A 27,236-nucleotide genomic window follows, 5' to 3' on the forward strand; every position below is an offset into this window, starting at 1 on the left:
ATTCCCGAAGAAGGGGGCCAAACCTGCTGCACGTCGTGAAATATACGGCCCATGCATGGGCGTTTCTCGCCTCCTAAACTGCAGCCGCCGCCCGACTGTGGACCCTGCACGACGAATCCCTGTTTTGGGGTTTGTCTTTTTGCTCGCCAGTCTTTTAACTCTGTGGTTCGCAGTTCACAGTGCGTACGATTGGAAAACAAGAAGCAAGTAAGGAAGGAAGAAACACAATAAATGAAACAAACCCAACGATGACTTGTACATAACTATGAAAGCTGTGGGTGGTTCAGGCTTTAGCGTGCTGAACTTCACAACTCTTTTTTATTTTTTATTTTGTTTTTCAGGTTCTGCAACAGAAAGCTGTAGTTCGTAGGAAACGTATAAAGTTGGCCAAATGCGGATGTCGAAACCAGTTTGTAATCCAAAGCTTGAAAAGACAAAACAACAACGATGCTTTAATGTTCTCGAAGTTTTGCATTAAAACCTGAATCCACTCGCCCTCTATCGACCTTTGATGAGAGAGAAGAATATCAAGACATTTGAGAGGAAGATGCAAAAAGATATACGTACCATACCGTATACGATTGTATTTGGTTTATAAGTTTATAGTAATAATAGGTATCTAATTAGGTCTACTACCGTTACAGACGCACAATAACCGATGACAGCGACCACGGCTACCAGTGTTTTTAACTGAAAGCGCTTGACAGTGTTCGTAACAAACAGTGCACATAATCATACCCAACAATACTGGACAAAAACATTTTTGAACCGGAAAGAGTGTACGAAAGCAATTTTTTTCACATATTGTCAGATTTCACTATCACAATCAATATATCCGCAGATGACCTCTCGGCAGGCTTTCATTTTTTGGCTATTAACGTTTTTGCTGTATTCAAGAACGTTGCTCATTGGTTTTCTATGCCAGTCTTAACCTACGTTCTTATATGCTCGATACGACCGATGAAAAAACTTGAAAAAAAAAAAAAACATTTTGCTATACACTGGAAGAATGGATCATTACCTTCAATTTTTCCGTAGCAGTATTTTACAATTTCCCAATGCTCAAAATTTTTGTCTAAGAATGTTGGACATGCGAGTCTCGAATTGCAAGGACACAGAGCACGAAACAACAGCGCTTGTTATGGCAGCTGCTAATTGGCCAGATCATCAGCCGTTCACGCGCCGTGATGATTGTGGCGTACGCTACACAGACAAACGCAGCGTGTGCGCACATTATGTGTTCAGATCCACTGCACTCCATTCAGCGACTGCGTGCCGTGGGAGAACGAAAGGTTGCGCTAGCCCTCCTCGCGTCTTTGTTTACAAAGTCTCCAGCCGGGGCCGGCGTTTTCCACTGACATCTGCGGCACGTCGTCGCGCGGCCCCGTCGCGATTGTTTTCACACAGTTGACCTGCATATGCAGACGCGCAGACCGGCGGGCGCGTACAAGGCGGTTGAAACGGGGCAAACGCGACAGCGTGTATACTCGCAAGTGCGAACTCACGCACGCGCGGTGAACTCGACGGGAACTTAGTTCATCAGTCTTCAAAGGGAAACAAACCCACGCGAAGCGCGGAGCCGACAGCGTCGAACACCGACGTATCCGTTGTTGAAGTTCTGTAAAGTCACAAACCAAGCGCCTTCCTTCGGCTGCTCGAGTAACTAGAAAAGGTCAACAACAGACACAAAATGCATATGCATGAACACAAAGTTTTTCTCTTCTTTTTGTTGTCTGCACATGTATGGTAATCACTGCATACTGCCAAGACTTTTCTGTCAAACATTCGCCGTTACTGTCACTGACGTTTCTCGTGCCGCGAGTTCTATTGTCGTGTCGTGCTATGCTGTGTTCCGAGCCCTCTGTAACGTCGTGTACTATACGTTGTTGGGCCTTGTGCGTTGTTGTTCACCTCTGCAAAATGGAACATACAGACGAAAGCATTTAGCAGGCACCAACTACTCCCTATACATTCACAAGGATGGGATCTAAGGATGGAAAAGACGCCGCATAAAACGTTTCAAGTCACTTCAAGTGGCAGCTATTCGGCAGCCAGCGGTGCGCACGCCGATCTGAACTTCTTAGACCGCACATCTCGCTTAATACGAGTTACCTACTTCGCGTGTAAAGCGCTCCGTTCCATTCGCAGCATTATTGCCTACACATTAGTCTGCTCCGGGATGTCGGAATTACATGACGATGTTACATTCCTCCAGCCTCAGCAAGCAAACACGAAGTACGCTGGATACGGCGCGAACGCGTCGGCCCTTCCTGACTAAACCCGCACTAACAGACCTAACTCGAGGAGGAGAACCGGCGTGGCCATCGTTGCGTGCGCACACACTCGGTACACCGCTTCTTCTCCGTATAGTAAGGCCCCTCCGCGCACTCCACCTCGGCTGACCCTCGTCGGGCCCTGATGGGCTCGGCAAACAAGCGATGGGTGGTGGCGAGCGCCGCCACAGCCCTGCGGGCGGGAACAAAAAAAAAAATAGAAGGGGGCTCGCCGTATAACAAAAGGTCCGTTGCGCGCGCGGCTCGAACGAGCAAGCGGTGGGCTCTCCGCCGAGGCCGGGTTTGCGCGGCGATAACAATAACATAAGGGTGGCAGGCTGTGCCGTGTATGGGAAACAGTATACGCCGCAGACAATTTGAAGCAGTTCGCGCCAGCTCGCGCTTCGCGTCGTGCGCGAGCGGCACGACGCCCGCACCCGAAACAAAGAAGATGCTGCGTACAGGAATTGCGTGGGCAGCACGAACGAGTGCCCTGTGTGTACACTGTCACGGTTAGGTGAGCTCCTTTATAGTGCGGATGACTCGCATGCACTGCCGTACACCCGGACGCTTTGTGCCGTGTTCACGGTTCGCGTGAATCCGCATTAAGTGTATACCATATAGCGCGAGCTGAGTGGCGGTATTGCGGAACCCAAGATGTGAGGCCGCACATCCTAATAACATAACAGGAGGGCTCCTTGTGAAGCCCCTGCGTGTGTATGTGCGTGGAGCGTGCCATTTTGAGAGAGTGCGCGTATCATTTCATTTCTGCCACCATCATTTCGAGCAGGCTAAAGCATTTTACTTTCATTATTACGTCTTTCTTCCTCAGCCTAGTACGCATGCGGCACAAATGCCATATGCTGCATTTTGCACAACGGAACCCGTGTTATTTATTGCGTTTGTAAGTTAGTTCGCGCTTCCCTCATAACAGCACCGGCAATCAGTAGCCGGCTATAGACCAACCTAAAAGTAGACAGTCAGATACACGTGAACACCGCAGCTGTTCACTTGCCTACCCCGGACCACAATGATGAAACAGAAGTGATATACGTACAAATAAATTAGGCACACGTGCATTCATGGCTATAGAATGTCATGTTTTGCAGACCCGCTGCTCGGAGAAAATAGAAGGGCCGGAGACGACGTCAAGGGCAATAAAAAAAAAATAAAGGCGTGAGTCACAGACGCAAACCGAGTGCAGCCCTCGTTCGCCTTGTTTCTCCCGACTTTTCACTGAGAAGTAAGCTCTCAAAAGGCGATGCTTCAATAATAAAGCTCAGCGGCATGCCACAGTCCCCTACACATCTCGAATATGGTGTACACATTCACGTTCACGTCCATCATTTTCTCTCTCCAACCCATGCGCACAAGCAAACCACGCGGCGAGGCTAACAGCCTATATAGTACACATTCATGCACTCAGCGCGTCATAATATAGTTTTTGATAGTACAGGTAAGCACAGTTCACGCATGCTACCTTGTAACTGCACGACGCAACCGCGCAACCGTCAACATCAACTGCGCGCTATATGCGAGAAAACACGGAGGCGCTGCATGCCTCGTTCACGTACTACAGGGTCTGAGGCTGCGCGCGTACGCCCAGCCAGTGAAAGGAAACCTGCATGCGTGCGTGCGTCTACTACTGCAGCAGCGGAGCGCGGTTTGTTTCTTTTAATTGCCGCCAGGCGGAACGCGTTCGGTTCCCGGCGAAGGAAGCTGCGGTCACGCTCTTTGTCTCTGGTTTGCTCTTCCCGGCGCCTTTTCTTCGTGGTCCAAGTTGGTGCGGCAGCGTGGGCCGCGCTCTTTGGGTACACACACAGACGCGGACCGTGTTTGCGCGGCCCCCTCGTCCGGCTTACTGCGTGTGCGTAGGCTCTTCTTCGCACAGGCCACGGCACTGGCGGTGGGCTTCCCCGAAATAACGAAGAAGGGCTAGGAAGAAGCCTGACTCTATACACGCCCCCCCCCCCCCCCCCCCCCCCCCCCCCCCCCCGACGCCATGGTTTTTCGGTTGTTGACCGACTCACTTGACCCTGAAAAATGGCGCAAGTTTTTGCACTCCACTTGTTCAGTTTCGCGCTTCTGCACCAGATAGACGAGAAACGCGAACAACAAAGCAGACACCTCTTGAATTTTCTGGTCGTGAAGATGGGTTTCGCATCCGAGATCCATGCGCAAGTCGAGTAGTTCAATACCGCAGCGGTGGCCTAATGGTTTGGGCATTCACCTCGCATGCAGGTGGTGCGGAGTTCGATCCCCAGTGCACCCGGGAACCCATAGGTGATACAGCGGGCACAAGATTTCCCCGGGGCTGGTGCTCGGCTTGCAATGGGTTAAGTGCTTAGAAAATTGGTTTCTGGCCCCACCTAGTGTAGACGAAAATATATCTTCGGTCGCGCAGAGTTTGCGACGACATCGACGCACAGTTCTGTCGCAAAACATCAGAAATCGCGCTGCGCTGCGGTTATAATCGCATTGTGTGAAACATCCTTAAGGCGTCTTGAGTCGCAAAGGCGGGCATTTGGATAAGTTGCTCTCAAGCTTTAGCAGCATTTTGGGAGATTCAGCAAGTTCCACGCTAGAACAAGAATACATCATATAGTATGTCTTGCTCAGTACAGCCGCGACTTCTCCTCTGTATTGCTTTTGGAGTTTCTAATGACGTGGCAAAATATTGCCAAATCTCTGACGGTTCGCGCGCTATCCTTTTAGCGATCACTGAGCTGCCTGTGCCAGGTAGAGCGCCGCTGGCTCCACGTATAACACTACCCATTGATCCAGACTGTGGCCGTTTGTTTTACGTAGGATTTGTGTGCATCATCTCCACAGCAAAGCTTTATTCTACCGGTCGTCTCCTCTATTTTCGTCCAAACTCCACCTCCTGTCTCGTCCGCCAGTAAAGAGAGCTTGTTTCCAGCCCGACTGCCAGGCATACAAACCACAGACACCAATTTCTATCAGCGCAGTCAGAGCAGAACATGACGGCGCAGAGGAGGAGGAAGTCAAGAGAGAAAGGAGAATGCAAAAGCGAACGAAAAAAGACCGCGCCTCGGGCGAGCCACCTGCAGATGAAGTCTCTCCCGCGCGAGCGACGGCGAGGAGGCGACGGGAAGCGGGCCTTCGACAGCGGCGTTCAACGGCTGCAGCGAGGTAGTACGCACGAGAAAGACTCGGGTGAACTCCGCGTCGACGAGGCGCGACTGCGACTGACAGCCAGTCTCCCGCCGCCGCTTCCAGAGTGCGTTTTGGGCGCGTCGCCTTGCCTGACAACGACAGTGAAGATCGCGTGTTCGTTCGCAGTTCGCTTTTCGGATGTCGCTTCTGCGCAGGGACGTTTTCTGTGTTAACATCGTTCGATGAGTGCTGCATACGCGTACGTAGTTGGGGCCTGCAAATGTAGTTCGGGATTTGACACCCGCAAAAGCGGCATCACCGCGTGCAGGAAACCCACAGCGCCAGAAAGCTTCGCGAGAACGCTTTTTGTCCAGACCATGTCACACTATTTACGTTTCAAGTTCGCCGGTGCTACACGACCGTTTGGTATTGTTCCGTCGCGTTTGGAATACTACTCAGAATTCTGTTCTCGACGAAGCGCAATTAAATATTTCGGTCTTTCAACGTTCGCACCCTGTGACTCTTGCAGTAGTATGACAAAGCTGCATGCCTCCCGTCCAGCATTGTCCAGTCGAGAAACGAGAGAGTGGTGACGAAAGAAGACAATGAATCAAGGAGGACTCGGCCGCGACAGTGTGAAAGCCACCGCCGCAAAATCTAACTGTGGGCCTCTGCGTCCATTCAAGTCCGGTTTGAGCTCTGCCAACCCTGACGCAAGAGAGCGAAGAAATACAACGGCTTCCGCACCTCGTCGAAGACAACGCGAGTGCCACATCCCCTGGTTATCTGCCAGGCGCGACCCAAGCGCAACAGGAGTAGCCCGCTGTGGCATGCGCAGACGAGGAGCGGCGATCGCGGAGACCGGACGCTCCTTACTCCGCTCTTGACCTTGTCCTTCACTCCCCGACGTCTCTCCGTCCGCGTCACCGCCGGCGCTGATCGACGCCGCTCTGGCACGCGCGCGCGCGCTCGGCGGCGCGGAGCATCCGCGGGCGCGCGCGATCGAAGGCGCTAGGAGACAGCAGGAGGAGGGAGTGGCAGCGGGGGCCCGCGCTGAGGGATCAGCGTCGTCGTCACGCCGGCCGCGGCAACGCCAGTAGCCTCCTGCCGTAGTCGTCGCAGGTGGGGCAGCAGGAAAGGGGCGGACGTGCCGAGGTGTGCGTAATGGAACGTCCGTCGCTGCTGCTTCTGCCGGCGCGCTCGCATGTCCGCGCGAACGCGAAACCGCCGCGGGGCTGTGCCCAAATTGAAGGCCTGTCTCGTTTGCGGTTTTCGCGGGGCGGCGAGAGGGGAGCGCGCCCCGGAGCGATGGGCGAGGCCGTGTTAATGGAGAATCGGGCTGCTCTTCTTCCCCGCCGCCGAGGTGCGCCGGCGAAGAGTTCGTTCGGGGGCCCCAGCCGGCCGTCTCCAGATGAATGGAAGTGCCGGACACGCCTCGAGAGTCGCCCCTGTTTCTCAAGACCGCTCGCGCGCGCGCGCGTAGCGCGCTCGTAATGCGGCTTTCTCGACCGCTCTTTCTCGCAGCTTCGAAATGGCTTTGCCCGTCTCCTCTCCTCACTTGGTTTCTGTTTTGACTTTCCTCTCGCCCCCCGCCACTCCTCTCCCGTGCGCGTATCTTTCTGCAGCGCGCCGTGAGCTATCTATACTGTGTCGGAGCGAAGAGCAAAACACGGCGAGCGCGCGCAGTGCCCGGGCACCGTCAATTGGCTCCCGCATGAGTGTGCAGCAGCGTAGTATACACGCGAGAGGCACTCCCCTCCCGCGTAGTGCCGTTGGCAGCGCGCATTCATCGAGCGCGGCAGCTGCGAGAGTCGCGCGCGCTTCGACCGGCGGAGGCTCCTTTGCCTCGCTCGTCAATTAATGGACCCACATTGGCGCGTCCCTCCCACCGCGGGCACCGAAACGGCGACGCGGACGTCTTCTGCCTACGTATATAGTCAAGGGTGACTCTCTCTCTCTCTCTCGCTGCGTATGTGTGACCGCGGGTGAACTTGGTCCGATGCAGGCGTTGCCCGTTCGCCGCGCGCACCGCCTGCAGAAGCACCTGCACTGCATCCTATATTGGCTGGGCGCTTCAATTATTTATTCGTTCTGTTTCTTTTCTATCGCTTCGTATCCTCAGAACAAATCGACCGACCTTGGGTGCAACGCGAAGTCTCTAGAGGCACTGCAATGGACACTGCCCGCAGTGCATTGCTCTGCGAAGAGTTATTAAGAGCTGTCGTCGCTAAACGACGCGCTCAGGCCGGGACCGATGAAGTTTTCTCGTATTTGGTATGAGTGCTCACAGTTCCAATACGGTGCTTTCCTGAACAAAAAGAAACGCGTGAAAGGACATAATTGTTGTCGAGGTCTTAATCTGTTTTTGTTTCTGCGGGCCAGACAACTACATCGTTGTTTTTAATGATGCTTCATAATTAACCCAGTGTCAGTGCCATGGCAGCAGTATAGCTGAACGAGGACTAGGGCAGATAAAGGAAGCAAAACACGGCGAAGACAGAAGAACGCTGATTATTTGCACTGCCAAGTACTCTCATGTAGAGTATAGCCTACCTTGTTGTCGACAGTGCATGCAAGCATGGAATGCCTCGCAAAAAAAGGTGTAGCTTGTTCTAGGACGGCTCATAGTCGGTGGCCGCACTCCAGTACTGGCCAGGACTTTTGGCTGCCGGATGTGCCACTCCATCGGCCTCTTCTGTTTTTCTACCCGGGCAGCGCGCATAGTCTCCCCGGCTGCTTTCGCGGCTTGAGAAGTCGCCGCCATCAGCCGCTTCTTCTCTAGCTGCACAGCGCGCTTGGCCCCCTTCACCGCTTTTGGTGCTTTACATGCCAGCGAGCTCAGCCGCTTCTCCGTTTCGCTCACGGCAGTGCGTTGAACGCACCTAGCTGTCCGCTCTACTTTGCTCTCACGGTGCTTTAGCTAAAAGCCCAGGGCAGATTTATGGGTCCCTCTTGGTGGGTTGGGGGTCCCATTTGAACCAGGTGTTTCCTGGATGTTTTTCGTCTAAAAGCGGGGTTCAGCAGCGTTTCTCGCTCGAGGGGGAAATGAGGGCTGCCACCCCCGGCCCCCTTTAAATGGCCCCTGCCTAGACCACCCTCTCACTTTCCTGTGCGGCTACAAAAATCTGCCCATGGCGACACAGTTGTAGGCACACATTTCTATTTGATGACTCGTTCGGCTTTGTTGCACCGCCATGGCGGCAGCACTAATGCGGCCGAGCATTTCTATGCCTGAGACAAAGCGCGCAGAAAACGACGGAGACGAAGATGAGAAACGATACAGCCAAGTGCTATCCTTTCTCTTCTTCGTGGTTTTCTGCGTGCTTTGTCTCAAGAATGGATTACTAACTAGCGAAAACCCGCACCCTATTAACTTTCCTTTCCAAGCGAAGAACGAAAGGATGGAAGATGGATTGGATGGACGAGAGGCTGCGTTGGTGGCTGCGCGACATCGGGAAATGAGGGTGTTCTGCATGCAGCGGAGCCGGTTCGAATCCCATTCGCGGTTACAGTATGGTAACTTAGAAGGGTCAGGGTTCGGGCTAGTGGGTAGTCAACATGAGGATCCATGGCAACGTTTCTGCTGGATACTATTCATACGTAAAATTTCGGAATGTTTCAGATAATTTCTGCTGGACGCTCGGCCCCACGTTCTGTTCCACGTTCGCCGCGGTTCCCGGACGATGTTCATCTTAGCGGAGAATGAGAACTAGAAGCATTTTATGCTTAAAAATCTTAAAATAGTAATTCCAAAAAAAGTAATTTAGTTATAGGGAGAATTCGTCACGTCGTAGAACGACGGTCAGTGCATCCTCGATCTATAGCAGGCTGCATCGGGGCCATTTTCTTTATATACTTCAGTCAGTCACGCATCAGTTTGAATAGCGCAGACATATGAACCGTGCCCTCCACCCTCTCCTCCTATGTACAACAAAGCCTATCATGAGACAAATCGACAATCATCAAGCCGTTCTTGATGCTGCTGTTGGTTCTCGCTACAAACCGCCAATTATAAATGCAATCAATAGCTTTGGACTGGCGGAATATTTAATTCACTTCTGTCCGCCATTGATGTCCTGGGCATCCCACTTGAGGGGGTTAACATATAACACATACACGGAACTGAGGCAACACGCAGACAGCACAGATACGCATATCGAGCCAACTTTTCAAGCAGCTGTTCGAAACACGGTACGGCCCTAAGGGCACAGCGCAGTTTAGCGGGAATATGTTGCGCTTCCGTGCACTAACCCAGCACGCTTGTGCAAACCAGACAACGCTAAAAGCAGCGTCTAATAAGCTACCGAAGTGACCAAAGCAGCAGTGACAAAGCTTCTCTCTCACCGGAGAGCGAGTGGAACGTTTGCGCCCTGGTGTGCTACACTGTTCGCACAAAACCACTCTGCCCCTTGCGCAGCGCCCAGACGCTATAACTGGCTCATACGAAGGCGCGTTTCCTTCTTTCTTCCGTAGTATAGGCGACGCATGGCGACCGAGACACAGGGTCATAAAGGGCGCCAGAAAGGGGCGTGCTCGACAGCGGCTGCCCGTCAGCTCCAGCGTCGCATGTACACCGCTACTGCTGCGCCGCGACAAGTTGCTGCCCAGACGACTCGCCCGCCTGCGAGCTAGCCAGCCTGCCACACGGGGAAGGAGGGGGAACGCCGCCGCATTGTTTCGCTCCCTGACAGATTTATGCCTCATTTCGGCGACGTCGACACGACGCGGCACTGTTTTATGTCCTCCCCGGCAGCTGCCCGCTACACCCGCACGCATTGTATGTCCGGGGACCCCAAGCGTTGCCCTCTGCTGGACGCAACGCCACATTGTATGCCCTGCGTGTGTAGGTATATACACTGTTTCGACAGTGAGAGGTGGAAACTGCTCCTGATTTTTCCCCCTTCGTTCGTTCTCTGTATGCTGTCTTCTCGTGAGTGACAATTGGGAAGTCCTGGCTACTCAATTTTATTTTATTTTCTTCTCTTCCAGCGCTGGTTCGCTCACGCCAAAAATCGGCGCGTGTTTGTTTGTTTGCCCCCCCCTCCCATAACGGGTGTATACGGGCGGCTGTTTGCAGCCGCACGTCAGTCTCTCCCAGCCATCGAACCTGTGTGGCCGACTGTGACGACAAATTTCGTAGAACAGCTAATTTTAGTAAAAAGAATAAAAAAGCATTGTAAGTACGTCAAGAGATTTGATGAAAACAACGGTACAAAGACCATCATAACACCTACATCTTCAAATGAAATGTTCTTTTCCTTCTTCTGGTCGGAGAAAGAAAGATGGTCGCAGTAGGACGTCGTGCAATTTCAGTTACGTGCTTCCCTGTTCTAACAAAGACATAGCAGCTCCAAATTCTGTAAACATGCCAGGTATCTCCTTTAATCAAGGTGATAATATATACACAAGAAAATGACATGCACCGAGAACAAGGAGGCTGCTGCAGGAGAGATTTGGAAAGTATACATAAGCGTCATCTCCAAAAAAATTGCCTTCACCCAACCCCTTGTTTTTTTTCGCACACAGGCTAGCTGGCTGAGAGCCCGCAGAGACACCTAAGGCCGCGAAACAGAATGTTCCTTTCTATTTTTCTCTTGACCTTCGTGTTTGCCATACCCAAAAATTGTCGACAAGCGCATTTTTCAACGTGAACTTGATTATGAACGCAGTTTTTCATAGGTATCGTAAGATTTCACTAACACAATCAGTATATCCGCAGACACCCCTTGGCAAACTTGCATTTTTTTTTTTTTTTGCAATTTGCGTTTTTGCTATCCCCAGAAATATTCCCCATCAGTTTTCTACGGCAGTCTTAGCTACTGGACGCTAGCGATGGGCAAACTTTAATATAAAGCTTTTGCTACGCATCATAAGAATTGGCCATTGCCATACATTTTGATAAATGTACCTTACAATATTCCACAGCTGTTTCACAATTAAAATTGATGTCCAAGAATTCTGGACTTGGTTACTGTGGACGTACACATACCGAAACGCATGACGCATAACTCAGACGGGGACAGCAGTATATATACAAAAAGGTAAAGGCTTAATAACATTGGATGATAGAGTCGTCCATGTTCACCTCTTGCGGGAGATGACGTCCACTGATGAAAACAAGTCGGACCACTGATTTTCCTTCCGCCATCCGAAATCTCAGAAGTCTTGGGCTCGCCGCGTTTGAAATGTACAGCTCCTCGTGCTTCTCAGCGAGAGATTACGCGCCTAAATGTGAAAACATGCCGAAGGCAGGAAGTACTTGCGGGCATCTTCCCCGCGATGCTTATGCGTCTTGCAAAAAAACAAGCTTACTGTGCACGCGTCACCTTGTGCACACACGTCCACTGAAATGTGTGCGGTATATGCGTCCACGCTTTCTGCCACTCTGACACGTGAAGGAAAGAAGCGCGGAATGCAGTTTGCGTGGCCTTGACACTGATGGGACCGCGGCGCGCCCGAAACACGTACGCAACGCGCACGTGACGAGGCCTGTCTAGCGGGCGTTCAGTCCAGCCTTAATCCTCCCAAGATCTCATCGCGCGTCTAAAGCAAAGACGCTGCAGCTGGGCCCAACGGGCGACGACCTGGCTGCAGCTCGCTCAGGGCACACCTTCTCATACGGCGTCTTAAATGCGCGGCTTTTGATTATGAATACTATACACGGTCGAGCCAAAAGTGATGAGCTTGAATGCTTAAATGACACGTGGAGCACGCGCAACATGATTAGAGCATCAAAATGGGTTGTAATTCATTTTTCCCTGAAGTTAACGGCGCTGTCTGAACGCACGAAAAAAAAAAAAAAAACTATTGGCACACGACACAGACAAGACGAAGCGCGCTTCTTGTCGTCTGTGTCGTGTACCAATAGCTTCTTTAATGTGCATGCAAATGGCGCGGTTTTTCAGTACGAACCGAAAACAATTAGGCCGCATCCCTACGTCGTTCTCATGAGGACCAACAGGTTGCGCAGTAAACCGGGCATTGTACCCACCGTTCGATCGGGAGACGCCATTTTGAATCACAGGACCCCAACGACTCCTACAAAGGAGAGAAAGCTTCTTAAGTTTGATCTGAAATACGACTTCGACGCCTGGATGCAGTACTGGACGCTCTCATGTGCCAAAGGCGCAAAAATGCTGATTCCCGCAAAAAATAGTTTGATATGGCTAAATGAGCTCCAGAATGGCGGAGATGTCATCGCCCTGCCAATGAAACCTTGCTGCACCGAGGCACCTTAGGCGTTTCTGGTCCGGCTAGTTTTCCCTCCTGTCAACTACTTCATGCACTATCTGTCCCTTTTAACCAACGTTCAGATACGAAGACACGCTTTCTTCGCTATTGAGCATATCGGCACTCTAGACCTCTGCACCTATATTGCAGTTTCTTAAAATGCTGCTCACTTCTGCTACAGCACCGAGAAAACTATACAGTGGCTCATATATTTTGTTCGTGAATTCTGCACAGTTATGCAAGTTCGGCTAACAGTCTGAATCGGCGCACTTTTATCCACGCAATGCCAAATGCAGGAATGCCCGCATCACGCGATTTGCGCAAACGTTATAAAGGACAGAAGGTCACGTGAATGCAGTGATACCGAAGCTCATATGAATTTTTTTGGCGCCGCAAAGGGTAACCACCATTCGGCTGCTCAAACAGCACAGAAAATGTTACCTATTTCACTTGTCCATTCCACATGCTCTTGGAGTGTTAAAAGTAGGCATTTAACAAAAAAAGTCACGATAACGGCGCAAGGTACTGTCTTGCGAAAGTAATTTCACTAGTGATTCTGTGAATATAGCGCCCCGGACGATGCATGTATAACGTTACGCTGGTAGCAAGTGCATTTCGTCATAGCTATGATGCCAAGTAAATGATCATGCGAATAAAATTTTGCGCTCAAACACAAAGTTCGCAAGCAATTCTATGCAAGCAAGTCACGAAATAACTTGCTAGGTTTCGAGATGATCTATATATGTGTAGAATCATTATTCCCTTTCATTAACAGGTCAGTTAAAATTCTAGTTACACAATACCCTTAACGACCATGCGATTCCAAGAGAAGGTAAGCGTAGCAGGGGGCGGAAGAGAGTTATGTGGGCGGCTGAGGTCAAAAAGTTTGCGGGGATATATGCTGGCCGCAGCTGGCACAGGACAAGGTTAAATGGAGAGGTGTGGGAGAGGTTTTCGCCCTGTAGTGGGCGTCGTCCGGCTGATGATGATGATGTACTAGTTGCATCAGCTGTAGCACGCCACGAGCATTTGAAATGAATATCGAAGTCCTCAAAAAAAGAGTGAAAGTGTGTGTGTGTGTGTGTGTGTGTGTGTGTGTGTGTGTGTGTGTGTGTGTGTGTGTGTGTGTGTGTGTGTGTGTGCGTGTGCGCGTGTGCGTGTGTGTGTGTGTGTGTTTCTAATTCGCAGACGTTTTGTGCAATCAAGAAGGAAACTGCGCCATGAATGCAGGCTCGTATATGCTGCTCCGCTTGCGTACAGCAAACTCACTCAGTGACGTCATTTCTAATTCTCGTATGGCATCACTTCGTTCAATAAAACACTTAGCGGGGCAAATTGGAGCATAGCTTCCAGACTTCAAGCGCAAGAAAGACAGCACACGGAAAGGAGAACGACGGGACATGCGCCATCCCGTCGTTCTCCTTTCCGTGTGCTGTCTGTTGCGATTGAAGCCTGGGGGCCTCACTACGTCCACACGTCCCCTCTTCACCTGCACAGGCACACACGCTCAGGACAGGATGAAAAGCGAGCAGTTCGTACGAACAGGAACACATTGCTTTCCGCGTTCTTGCGTTCAGTCGTGCCAGAATGTGGAGTGATTCATGCTCGGAAGCGAAGCGTCATGCCGCGTTATATAGGCTACCGGCGACGCGTCACTGTCGCAGCCTGATAACAGTGAGTGAGTGAAGTGTGCGTGCTTCGTTGCCTTTTCTACTTTTTCCCTTGCTGCTTCATTCCAAATGGATAGCACACATGCCAGCAGAACTCTACAATATAGTTACACCCATTGCTCACAGAGTCCAGCATGATAATATGAGAAATATGGCCAAGAAAGCAATGCGAGGTGTACAGTAACGAGCGGCACATAATGCGCCTTTCTTAAAAATATGCACCACACTCTGCCACATTTGAATCATGCGGCGAGGCTCGCTTTGTTCCGCCAGCACGCCGAGTCTTTCGAGAGTGAGGGGAACTTCGCGTCTAATGGGCCTAGGATAAATTCCAGGGGGGCTGTATAGAGCCACCGCAGGATACGAGGGCCAGTACAGTAAACCCGCAGGTCTGTCTGACTTTGACAATAGGTGTGGAGAGAGGCACCCAGTGATTACTTCGCAGTCTCAACGACGCTATGGATCGCTATATAGGGATGGGAAGCACGACTGCTGCATCCATGCGTTCGAGTGGCAGCTGACCTGCCCCGTGCACACCAATACAGGCTTTCCTCTTTGGGGTGAATCTGCCGAGTCAGAGGCACGTCAATCAAAGCCGGTTGGCCACCTGCACGCGATGAAGTCTCGCGGGAGGAACAAGGGTCAGAGCGCGTTCGAGGGAAGGAGAGATGAGCGCAGCCAGAAAAAAAGCAACAGAAAAAGAAGGAGGAAAGAGATAGAGAGAAACGTTGCGTATGGCGTACAACAACGCGTACGCGAGCGCCATCTGCGGCGGCGAGCGCGCTCTAGCGCCAGTCGCACTGCATATATACAGACAGACGCGCCTAGCCATCCGCGGAGGTACGGTCGGCCCTTTGTCCGCTGTGCGCTGTCAGCGGTTCGCGAACTTCAGCCGCCCCGATCGGTCATGACGCAGGGTGTTTCTCCGTTGTTTTGCCCGACACGGAGAGCGCGTTGTACGCGTAACCGCCGACACGCCGCACATCATCGGGGAACATCGGTAGTGCGCAATGGCGGACGACGAACGGTCCCTCGCTTTTATCGTTGAGTTCATGAATACACGCTTGTATACGCGAGAGATCGCGCGCGCATATACGTGCGCAGTGAAATAGTGGAAATCATGCGACGTCTTAAGGATTATTTTGATTATTAATTAATTAACAGCAGTCTATATATAATTGGCGTTGGTGTGTCGAGAAAATCGGGATTGGTCGAGAGGGTCGTAACGTGCCCACGACACGACCGCGCGGGTAATTCAAACACGCCACAGCGATCACACAGTATACCACGGCGATGGCGTCACGATACAATTCCTCACTGTTATGCAGGGTCGTGACGTCATTTCTCGCCTCGTCTGTTCTCATCGCTTGGTCCTCGTCTTTTAGCGCAACGTTTCGAAATTGGTTCACGACTTCATCCCGTACGGTGGACTTGCTGCTTTGATAAGGGGTTGGGTAGATGATGGTGACAATATGGGCTTAATGTTGGAAAAGTAGCTTGACCCAAGAGTGCCATGGCTAATGCGTTTTTGGTCTATGCAGGGAGAAAGGATTTTTCAGACATTTCAGCCCCAAGAAATTTAGTACCAAACCAGGCCCGGCGCTCGAGGAACACCGTCGTTTGATCCGCTGCCCGATTGTCACGTGATACGTCGCTATGAAGTGTCGCGATTTGATAGACGTCGCTTTGCGCTCCACAGATGTGCGGTTTTCGAAGTGCGCGAGAAATGGCCCAATTAATTGCGCCACACAATTAGTTGAGGCTAATCGGGTTTTAGAAATTCTAAAAACTGACACGGCTATTACGAGTTGGCAATCATGGATTACCAACTCACCCAAGCGTCTGTTTTATTACTAACAGCCGGCTACAAATGTCTGAATGGAATTAGGCGCCAGTCGATAATAGTTAAAAAGTTACGTATTAGAATTTAGTCACTCACTTCACTAGTTAACATATTCGCCTGTTTTTTGACGGCCGCCAACACTGGTATTACTGCTACGAAAAGCTTCCGTTTACCTCAAACACCCTATTTTTAAAAATAAGTGCCGGCCTTTCCTGAAACACCTGCATGGAATAACTTCGGTTCTATTGCTGTCTCAAATTGCACGCTATTTGAAGAAAGTGAGCTTCTTTAATGGGCTTTATATCGTCGCGACAGACGGAAAACATGTATATTAATTAAGCAGCAGCATGCTCTTCGAGAGCGGGTCGACACCTCGAATACTATACAAAACTGGAATTCCTTCCTTAACAAGGTTAATTCGCATTTTAATAATGTAGTTTCTTTCGAAGACGTCTAAAAGAATGCGTAGAAAAACTAGGAAGTTTAGGCTGAGTGCAATTCTCACATATTATTTTCAACGCAAAATGCTCGGCTTATGAAGTATAACTGATCTGCTAATCGTCGTCATGTGCATGAAGCGAACGCAAAACAAAGTTCACATCACCCACACTTGCGGCTGCTGCGAACATTTACAATGGCGAAGCAATCAGTGAGATGTAAACGACCTGCGACACTTATGTCTTCTTGAAACACTGAAGACGGGTTAGCGCACTTTTACGCTGCAGAGGTCCAGACGTGTGACCTGCACACCGTCCTTCTTGGCCCTGTCACAAGTGTTATCGTGCCACGCGTACTCGACAGGGGTCGGTAAACGCACATACAGCGACGATGCCTGAGTCAGACAGCTGAGTGAAAGCAGTGCACGTCTTAGGCGTGTGTGCAGGATGAAATGGCTGTACATAATTTTTTTAGTCTCTTGTACACAGCCCACTGGAATTCGCTGCGGAGCGTTCGAGGAACCTTCAATGAACCTGGAATGCGCACTGCACGTGAGCATAAAATGTACATGTCGAATGGGAGACGCGACGGCATGCTCTTCCCCCGCGGGGGTTCATAACTCCGGAGGGATTCACAGTTCGCCGCTGCTATTCATAGCTGCGAGCGATTATTGAAATAAAACTGAACAAGGACCTAACGGCGCCGACAGCGACGATGTCACGGAACTCGTGTTTGTCGCCAACGCAGCAGGCGGCGAGGTGGCTGCGCCGCGGAGAAACCTGCATATCTCTTGGAATTTCCCGTTCACCCTGCTCACGTATGTGTAATATATATATATATATATATATATATATATATATATATATATAATGCAAGAAAAGGGAAAAGCTTGGCACGGTATGTAGTAGTAAGAACGTAGACCAACGTTTGAAACGCTTGAAACAATTTATTGACGTTTCGACCGTGGAACGGCCTTCGTCAGAATGTCTGGATCGAAAGGGATGGCACAATATATGTAGGTAAGAACAACGCACAGGATAATGGACCCAAAAAAATTCGATAAAAAAAGCATCAGGCGCATGGTTACAAAACGATAAATGAATCACAGTGTCAATCACAAGACGATAAATGAACCACAATACCACATTTATCGTCTTGTGATTGACACTGTGATTCATTTATCGTTTTGTAACCATGCGCATGATGCTTTTTTTATCGAATTTTTTTTGGGTGCATTATCCTGTGCGTTGTTCTTACCTACATATATTGTGCCATCCCTTTCGATCCAGACATTCTGACGAAGGCCGTTCCACGGTCGAAACGTCAATAAATTGTTTCAAGCGTTTCAAACGTTGGTCTACGTTCTTACTATATATATATATATATATATATATATATATATATATATATATATATATATATATATATATATATATATATATATATATATATATATATATATATATATATATCGCAGAATTGAATCCGGGCCGCGGCAGCAGCAGGAGGGGAAGGGGTTCGGTTTTATCTGAACCATATTTGACTTAGAGTTTCTTCGACGAAAAAAAATGCGGCGGCGTATTGTCTTCTCATGCAAAATTGCTCGCTCGGAGGGGCGTATATGTGATTTATACCCAAAGACGTACTTTCATAAATGTATAGTCAGTTAGCCAGTGCGCAAAGCTATAAGAACCGCACGGACAGGAGCTGATGCCTTGGACTTATTTTAGAGAAATGCTTATAGTTTATTGTTGATTATTTTCTTTCTATTTTAGGACTTACTATCCCTAGTTTGGCTTAATATGAGAATAAGTTCGAAAAGTACGCTTTAGAAGCAAAAAGTGAGAACACAGGTACTTATTGACCGGAACTCTGATTTGCATCATTTTAACAAACGCCCCCATGCTAACAAAGTCCTGCTCCGAGGCTGCCTGCTGTCTTGGCGCAATGTCATGTGATGTTGGATGAACGTTTCCCCTGTACACAAAGGCGGACAGGTCAATAGCACGGACATGCAAGTGCTGTACATGGGGATTGTAATGTGCACTACTAAGTAATTGTAACAAATGTGTCCTATTTACACCATGCGCTTCTTTCTTTCGTCGAAAAAAATAGCCACCAATGCGGTTTTCCATCGCAAAAAAGTTCTCGCTTGAGTACGGGAAGTCACTGCCTCGCCTCTCCCTCCCCTAAACCCTTCGATAGTCGTTGCCGCACATGTACGGCGGCGTGGATGTGTGTTCCACATGTTAACTGTCGTACACGTACGGCGGCGATGGTGTCTTCGAAACCTCGCGCCGTACTAAAAGTACGCGCTCATGTTCGGTGGCCGTATTTCTTGAGACTTACAATAACCTTTTTGCAGAAGAAAAAGGTACAAGTTTTGCCTTGTTCAGCGCATCGCATGGTTGACGATCCGCCGCTCACCTAGTTTCGGTTTCTTCGCGCGCGTCATCTACTACTGTGGAGGTACACAAGTGCTGCGTTTTACCACGTGGTGTTATCTCTGTCAGTTTCGTTTACTTATTTTACTTCGAGGTGATCAGCTGCACGTTGTCGTTTCGTTATGGCCGCACGCGCCTTTAACGCTCTTCTGGCGATGACAGTGACGGATCTTTTCACACGGGGTACTTACCAAGTACCGAAACTGGACTAGGAGACCATGGCCCATCTTTGAACGACGATCTATACTCGCTACAAGTTCCGACTCCCTGCCCGACACGCCCGCAACGTCGCGGAACCGGCACGACGCGGCGCTCAATGGGGATAAAATACCGGGCGTCCCAATTTTTTTCAAAATTTTTTCTACAAAATTTAGCCATGTTTTTCACTTTAAGGTATGAATGAAAAAAATCGACCACGGAATCACGTTTTCCTGCAAAAATTCGCCCATCAAAGGGCTAAATCCTCATATGGTGTTTCATGTGTGCACTGTATACGTAAGACCTACCTTTCTTGTCTACCCAACCACTACGTGCGGACAGCACATTGATGCGGCTGCGTTGATATCTGAACGTGAGGGAAATGTGCAAGGAGTGCTAAGTTTCTGGTTTGCCTGTGTTTGTCTACTGTGGCGTCACTATGCTTTTGTTTACTAACTTGATGGAGGTTTATACAGTGCACATGATATAACGTGCGCACACAGACAGAGGGAGAGAAAACGTCTCCCTGCAAGCGAGGATGCAAATGCGAGCGACGCGGCTTCGAACAACCGGCTACCGGGCGATTCGTCGTCGGCACGGCTGCTCGTTGTCGGCTGGTTCCACGAGCGGATTAAGCGCGTGGCGGGAGCGCGTGTCTGCGGCGGACGATAAGCCGCGGCTCCAGTGCGGGCCCTCTTTGTGTCGATGTCCTGCGCGTTCGCCCTCCCAATACCCCGCGCAGAATGCGAGCGGTGCACTCGGAACCTGATTGAGCCGCCGATAGAAGCGCCTCGAACAAGCATGTGCGTATGTAAGCTTGTACGCGGACAACTTGCGAGGGGGGAAAGCTGACCCTATCTCTGTTTGCCATTTTCTTGTTAAACTTGGAATATGCGGGGGCACTTTGCGAGTAGCTCAGTTCGCAACGATTGGCGACAAGTGCACGTCTTTCCCTTATCTGCACGGTTCGAGGAGGGCTTGTTAATTACCGTATTAAAGACAGCTATCTGAACGAGCTGCGAGTCCACTATATATAGTACATGTGTATGGGGAACACCTGCGATTATCTAAGCTTTATGTACGGCCACAGGCAATCTTGAGGGGGCCACCTTATTAGCATGCAGTCAACAATCACCTCCCAGATATAAAAGTGAGAAGCGTGCCTTTATGTTTTGTTCTTACATTTTTCCAAGTAGTTTATCTCCGGGCACATGGTTCTTTTTAGTGCCTTTCAAGTTCGTGAAAATCAATCTGGCTTCTGGGTGCAGCCTAAATGGTTCCTTATTTATATCTGTTACCTGCACGACGCCAGTGACGTAATGTCCATGTCGGGGAATAAAGTCAGCCGGCCCGCACTACTGTGCATGGTTTATGCGCTTTTGTTTGTTTCGTAGGGTAATACAAGTAAATAATTGAATCTCCGCACTTTAGCGTCACGTCTTTATCACAAGACGATCAGATGCTGGCAGCTGCTTGTCCTTTTTTTTGTCTTTGTAGTATCTGACTATTTTCGCCCTCTTTTACCAGCTCCGAATTTTCAGACGTGGCGTTATTTTTGCACAGTGTTAACGAAAAGTGAATACAACATGTATTAGAGGTAGTAGTGCTATTAAGATTAGCAACAGCAATAATAATAATAATATTTTTTAGTTTCTCAAAAGAAGTACAAAAGCAATACTGGTGGCTTAGTCGCTTTATTGATACTAATAATATCGCCTAATTTATAGCAGTGAAATAAACCATATTTTTTCCCCACATCCTGCTCTGCCATTTGATGCGTCTTCGACAAATGCAGCTTTACCGTCTAAAACATCTGTGTACCATTTCGCTACTTCGATTTCGACGAAACTTCACATGCAAAAAAAAAAAAAAAAGAGTTCATATTCGACTAAGCATTTATGTGCTGACGACACGTACTAGCTCACTGATAGTTTCGTAAAACAAATGGAAAGAACTGTGTTGCAAGAAAAAGAAAGTATAATTTTGGTGTATAAAGAATTGAGCCCAGCGGGCTGGCATATCTGATAAGGTGCATTCATAGCAAGAAGTCTTGCTCTGACATTTCGTTGTAAAGTCAAGCGCTCACACAGCGTGCGGCAAAGCAGAGCCGTATTAAGGGAATATACGGCTCTGCGGCAAAGAAGCCACATATATAATACAACCTTGTGAATTCAGCACAAATCACCGCTTATTCACTGGTCATGTCCCACAAAAACCTCTATCATTCCACTGAAGTCTCAGCTAATACGGAAGAGAAGTGCAATGCGATGCTCCGATGATTGCACTTCAATTAACGAATTGAAACATTTGCGAGGACACTTTGGCAACTAAAGTGCTGAGAGGCGAAAGCCGAGGACACTATGCCGTAGCGACTTCCGGGGGATGTGACGCAACACCATTCCCGTGGCCATATCGATACCCCGATTATACATCTTTCGGAGATCTTAAGTGTTAATTACGCTTCATTACACATTTTTCCATCTAATTTGACACAAATCAGACGTTTTTCCTACCATTCTGTGACAATTTCCACTATGGCGTCACGACTTCCGGTGGATGTGACGTCACACCGTTCCCGTGGCTATATCGACGTCGGCGCTATTTCGACGCAATTTCAACATTTTTGCCTATAATTAATTAACTAATTAATCTATAGTGATGAACCTTGGCTTCTGTGTTCATTTTTTCGTCCTTTATCTGAAACAACGATTGTTTTTTTTCTTTTTTAGTTCCCGAGTTAAACGCGTGTGACACGCTTTGTTAACGGTCGCCTTAAAATGCTGAGATCAAAATAAAGCCACATGATTCATAGAGCGCGCAAAGTTCCACGCCCGAGAGTATATGCTTAGACCAAGCCTGAGGCCTGCTGAAGAAACTCATCTGCTCGCTATAGGTCACGTCAACTATTTTCTTTGCCTTCTCTTAATCCAATAAGCACTTTTGTCTGGGCGAGTTGGTTCATAACAGCAATTGGGACCAAATAATAATATCATCAATATAATCCATAACTTCAAAGCACAAGACATGACATTTTCGCGCAATTAACATTTGCTATTAAAAGCGAGAAGGTTTTCATCGTTGTTCTTGTCAAAAACCATACAGCCACTTCTGTATGAGTGTTATGTTCTCTGACTATTAATACCGCAAAATGGTGTAATTTCCTGGAAACACTACCCATCAATTTTCCTTATATATCGTATTACGTTGGTGCAAGAGCCGGACGATGTATGTATGTATGTGTGTATATATATATATATATATATATATATATATATATATATATATATATATATATATATATATATATATATATATATATATATATATATATATATATATATATATATATATATATATATATATATATATATGCGATTGGTGGTTAAATAAGTGCAGTAAAAGCGCCACTCAGGCCCGGGTTCTCCACTTACGTCACGGCTTTCGTAAGGTCTTTCTTACGGACGCATATCGTTATGAAAAGAGAACGGCTTGCGCGCATAATACCGTCTTTTCGCCCTCAGATATTCACTGATATATTCGGAATCTGCTCTGCTAGGTTACGAATGCTCCGAGAAGTTTACCGATGCATTCGAGTTTGTGAAAGCGTCAGAATGACGTCCCGTCAACTGCTTCGTCTCGCGCGCATTTTATTACGTGTGTCGTCACTTCGTTAATTTTAAAAGAAGCTGTCGCTCAAAAGTCGACTAGCGTGAAGTGCCGGAACAAAAGGTCGCACTGAGGGTTGTAGGCGGACTGAATGAACCGTCGGAAGGCATGGAGTTACACCGCACCATTAGCACGCAAATCAAATATAAAAATGGCTTTCGTTTCAGAAGGGCACCTATGCACGTAAAAGAGCGTAGCGTGCCATTATGGCTAAACAGGAAAAAAAAAAATGAGCTGAACGTGAAATAATCTCAAACTGTCATATAAGGGATATGCCACTTTTAGATACGCAGGCGCCCCAATCTGCTTCTTCTTCCGCTTTAAAATTTCCATGTATACATGCACAGATGCATATAGTGGTTCACTCTTGATATGTATACGTAGGTGCACTGCATACTCTTCTGCCTATTTGGTGAAGAAATGACTACAGCACGGCGAAAGTCAGTTCGAGTTGGAGCAGTGCGACATTTAAAAGAGAGGTGAGATAAGATATTATTATTTCATCACAATTGGATTTTACTTTTAGCATTTTCGCACATTGCCACTGATCCAAGCGATATTCCAACTCCTCCCCACAGAAACACGCACTTAATCGCTAGGTTCTCTCATTGGTCACAGGGGAGGGTAAGCACGGAATCGAATCGAGGAATAACATAGTTATAAACTTACAGTATACCAATTCAGAAACAGCAATAATGTTATCAGAACATGCCGGATGTTTCCTTTTTTGAAATAACAGCTTAATGTATCACAAGTGGCGCACTAACCGACAACTCAGCAGATGCATTACGTTTTGATGCGTTCAGAAGGTTTGGCTTTCTCTTCTGACATCCATGGTAATTAGTGATTCTGCAGAAATCAAAAGCAGAGCAACAAATATGCCACGGAAGCGCGAAAGCAACATGTGGTATGCAGTGCCACTCTCGCCAACATCTCAAGCTCTGTAAGAAGGTGTCGTAATGAACGGACGCAGTTTGACACTTGTGTAATGACCGGTGTCGCGTTATGTATAAGTAGAACGACTTCCAAGATATTTTATAAGGGCAGCTTTCACAAGTCCGGCCATTACATGAATAAACAAAAATGAAGTTAAAAATAGTCATACATTCTCTTTATATAAGCCGTAACTGAACGAGGCTATCAATAACTGGCTTCTTGCATCACAGGCCTCCAAATATTTCTCGCAACATTAATGAGTGTCCTTATTTATATGTAAAAGCAAAATGATTCCCAATGCGATTCAGAGTGTTGATGCAGCATGGAGTAAGTATGCGATCCCTTAGAAAAAAACGCCATTTATATTGCACAGACTTCATATTGACCAGCTGTAGCTTGCAACATGCTTCCAGCGGTGTTTTAGACAGATGTCAGAGACATTCGCAAGCGTGCATACGGTCACCTCTGTCAAAGAAGAGACTGAAGCGTGCCTGTGGTAACAGTACGCTCACTAAAGACGGTGAGTATTTCCCTATTGTAAAAATGAAGCGACCATTACGGCAGATAAAAAGAAACAAAGTTGACACGGTTACAACAATTAAGCAATACGCACGAAAGTGAGGACCATTCGTTGCAGAACCTTGACGCGCAGCGTTACGCTGTTCGGCTAAGCCAAATATGGCCACGTTGAAAACTGGCCACGCTTGTAATCCTATCCATGACAAAGACAGCGTGAACGAGTTCGCTAGGCCCCCACCAGCCGTCTATACTTGTCCACGTCTCGTCCCTGGACTTGTTCAACAAACCCTCCCTCCGTGTATGTAGGCATGCAAACAACCGGAATCCGTCACGAGAGCCGGTCGTTAGTGTCGAGTGTGACGCAAGGGAGGAAGGAGTGTCTGCCGTGCGGCGCGAGCCTGTCCGGACAGCGTTTAGCAAATGAGGACTCGGGGAGCACGCGCGGCTGCCTCGCAAATTGGCGATGACGGGTGGACGACGACGAATACACCTCACGCGACGCCACGCATCCCGCCCGCTCCTCCGCCGATGCGCAGCGCAAGGGGGGTCCGACGGCGACGACTCGGGTCAAGTGCGTGCATAATACGCCCATGCACGCCGAAAGAGGGGGCAGCTCAGTTCCAACGCGCATGCGCAAGACGGGGGGTGGAGTTGAGCGGCCAAGGAGAGGACTGGGGTAAAACAGTGTGTGAGCAAAAGCTTGCGCACCTCGGATGTATTCGTCATAGTACACGCAAACGCACGACCCGCATCAACTGATTCTAATTAGCACTATTTTAAAGATAGGCACCAACACAGGAAAAAAAAATTACGAGACGGAATTCGATAAAAAAAAAACAAACAAACAAACCGAACAAACTCACGCGTCTCACTGAAATTCATCACTAGAGCGAACGCATGTCTGAACTTGTACACGCGTTCATGTTCATAACTTGTGCACTCAAACCAGCTTTCGAAATCGTGAACTTGCAGGGGGCCTAACATGAATTTATAATACAGTTTTCTTTTTTTTTTTCTATCCATCTCTTGCATCTCGTGAACGTTAGTGTGAATGCATGGTCCTGGCTTCCGGCGCTGATGGAGCCTTCTTCGCGCCATCGAGAAAACAGAGCATCCCTCTAGGCTTAGTCGCTTTGGGGCTAGGTTAAACCCCGTGAACCAAATCAAACCACAGCGAGCGCAGACACGGGCGCTTCTAATGATGAAACTGCCTACGCGCACCTGCAAGATACGCTAAGGATTAACAAGCGCTGAAAGTAATCTTAATTGGCATCAGGCATAGAAAAAGAAAGCTTACTGTGCCATTCACTGCCGCTACTGTGGTTGCGCAAACCTGCTACTGACAAATGGGGCATTATAACAAGAAGGAAAACTCAAGCGTAACAAATGTCGTGGAAGAAGTTCGGTTGGTGCGCACGGGCGATGATTACGCGAGTACACTCTCCTATAGACGTGATCTGAGAAGGAGTTATCGTTTCTGGAAGAGCGGTGACGAAAAAAAAGCATGAGTAATAATGTATTTTCTCTTCTTCGAGGTGCAAGGTATACGCACTCATTAGGCGGGAAATTAAACGCCGGCGTATGCTCATGAGTGCACACGATGTTTGTCTGAGGTTTGCGTGTTCTGAAACCGCGCAGAGACGCACCCACACAGCGCGTGAGAAGAGCGAAGCAGCCGGCGACTGACCTGTGTGCGTTCGCTTGTGGATCTTGAGGTTCTCGGACCGGGCGAACACCTTTCCGCAGCCTGGGAACGGGCAGGGGAACGGCTTCTCGCCAGTGTGCACGCGTATGTGGTTGACCAGCTTGTACTTGGCCTTGAAGGGGCGGCCGTTGCGCGCGCAGTCCTGCCAGAAGCAGGCGTGGTTAGTGCACTCGGGTCCCCCCACGTGCTCCACCGTCAGGTGCGTCACGATCTCGTGCATGGACGAGAAGCTCTTGCCGCACGGTTTGCGCGGGCTGGAGCCGCTCAGCTGCGCGTGGTGCGGGTGGTGGTGGTGGTGGATGGGGGGCGGCTCCACCCACATGCAGGTCAGCTCCTGCTTGACCGGCTGCCGCATGTAGCGGAAGAAGGCGCCGTGCGGGTGGCCGCCCATCGCGGTCGCGTACACGGGTTCGGGCCGCGTCTGGAACGCTTCGCCCCGGTAGACGTCGGCCGCCGTCAGCGGTAGCCGCGAGGAGTACAGGTCCTGCGCCGCCGCGTGGTGGTGGTGCACGAACATGCCGTCGGCAGCCGTCGCGTGGTGGTGGTGGTGGTGGTGGTGCGGGGGCGGAGGTGCCAGCTCCGTGGCCCCGCGCAGCAGAAAGTCCCTGGCCACGGCGGCCGTGTAGCCGGCGGCCGCATGAGGATGGTGCGGGTGCATTGCGAATCCATTCTGGAAGTGCGGCGCCTCGGCGGCGCCCAGGTCCTGGTCGAAGGGGTCGAGCCGCGCGGCAGCCGCGGCGGCTGCAGCAGCGGCCGCCGCCGCCGTGCGCGGCCGGCCCAGGCTGCCGCTCTCCATCATGCTGCTCCCGCGAACATCGTCGTCGAGCGCGCGCGCGCTGCGGGGCGACTCTCACACACTGAGTGGGGCCACGGCTGCTGTTGCTCCCCGGAGCGCCTCGAGCAGCAGCTTCGTCGCCTCCCCGCGGCGGTCGCTACCACCGCCGCCGCTGGGACCACGCCCACGGGGAGGCGAACCCCTGACGCGATGCTCCGCCCGCCGTGACGTCAGGCAACGCCGCTCGCGGAAGCCTCCACCCACAATCGCGCACGCTCGAGCGCCTCAGCTTGTTTTTGTCCCGGAGCGCGCGCGCGCGCCGCCTTTTACGAAATCGCGCTCGATGGAAAGCGAAGGAGCGACGCTGCGACTCGAGGCGGCGCATTACGCTTCATTTGGACACAGCCGTATCACGCAGAGTC

At 49.6% G+C, this 27,236-nt stretch overlaps 1 protein-coding gene across 1 annotated transcript in view; it reads right to left on the reverse strand.

Moving 5' to 3' along the window:
* The window catches only part of LOC149341673 (uncharacterized), a 79,934-nt gene extending 52,996 nt beyond the window's left edge, over nucleotides 1-26,938 (reverse strand). The window contains exon 1 of the mRNA XM_089543828.1: nucleotides 26,022-26,938. Coding sequence (XP_089399954.1) covers nucleotides 26,022-26,838 — 817 coding nt within the window. The 5' untranslated portion in view covers nucleotides 26,839-26,938. The remainder of the gene's footprint in view (nucleotides 1-26,021) is intronic.
* Between the last annotated feature and the right edge of the window lie 298 nt (nucleotides 26,939-27,236).

Source organism: Amblyomma mixtum, chromosome 5 (genome assembly GCF_055824585.1).
Source record: "Amblyomma mixtum isolate Tamu chromosome 5, ASM5582458v1, whole genome shotgun sequence".
In the NCBI taxonomy this organism is placed as follows: Eukaryota; Metazoa; Arthropoda; class Arachnida; order Ixodida; family Ixodidae; genus Amblyomma; species Amblyomma mixtum.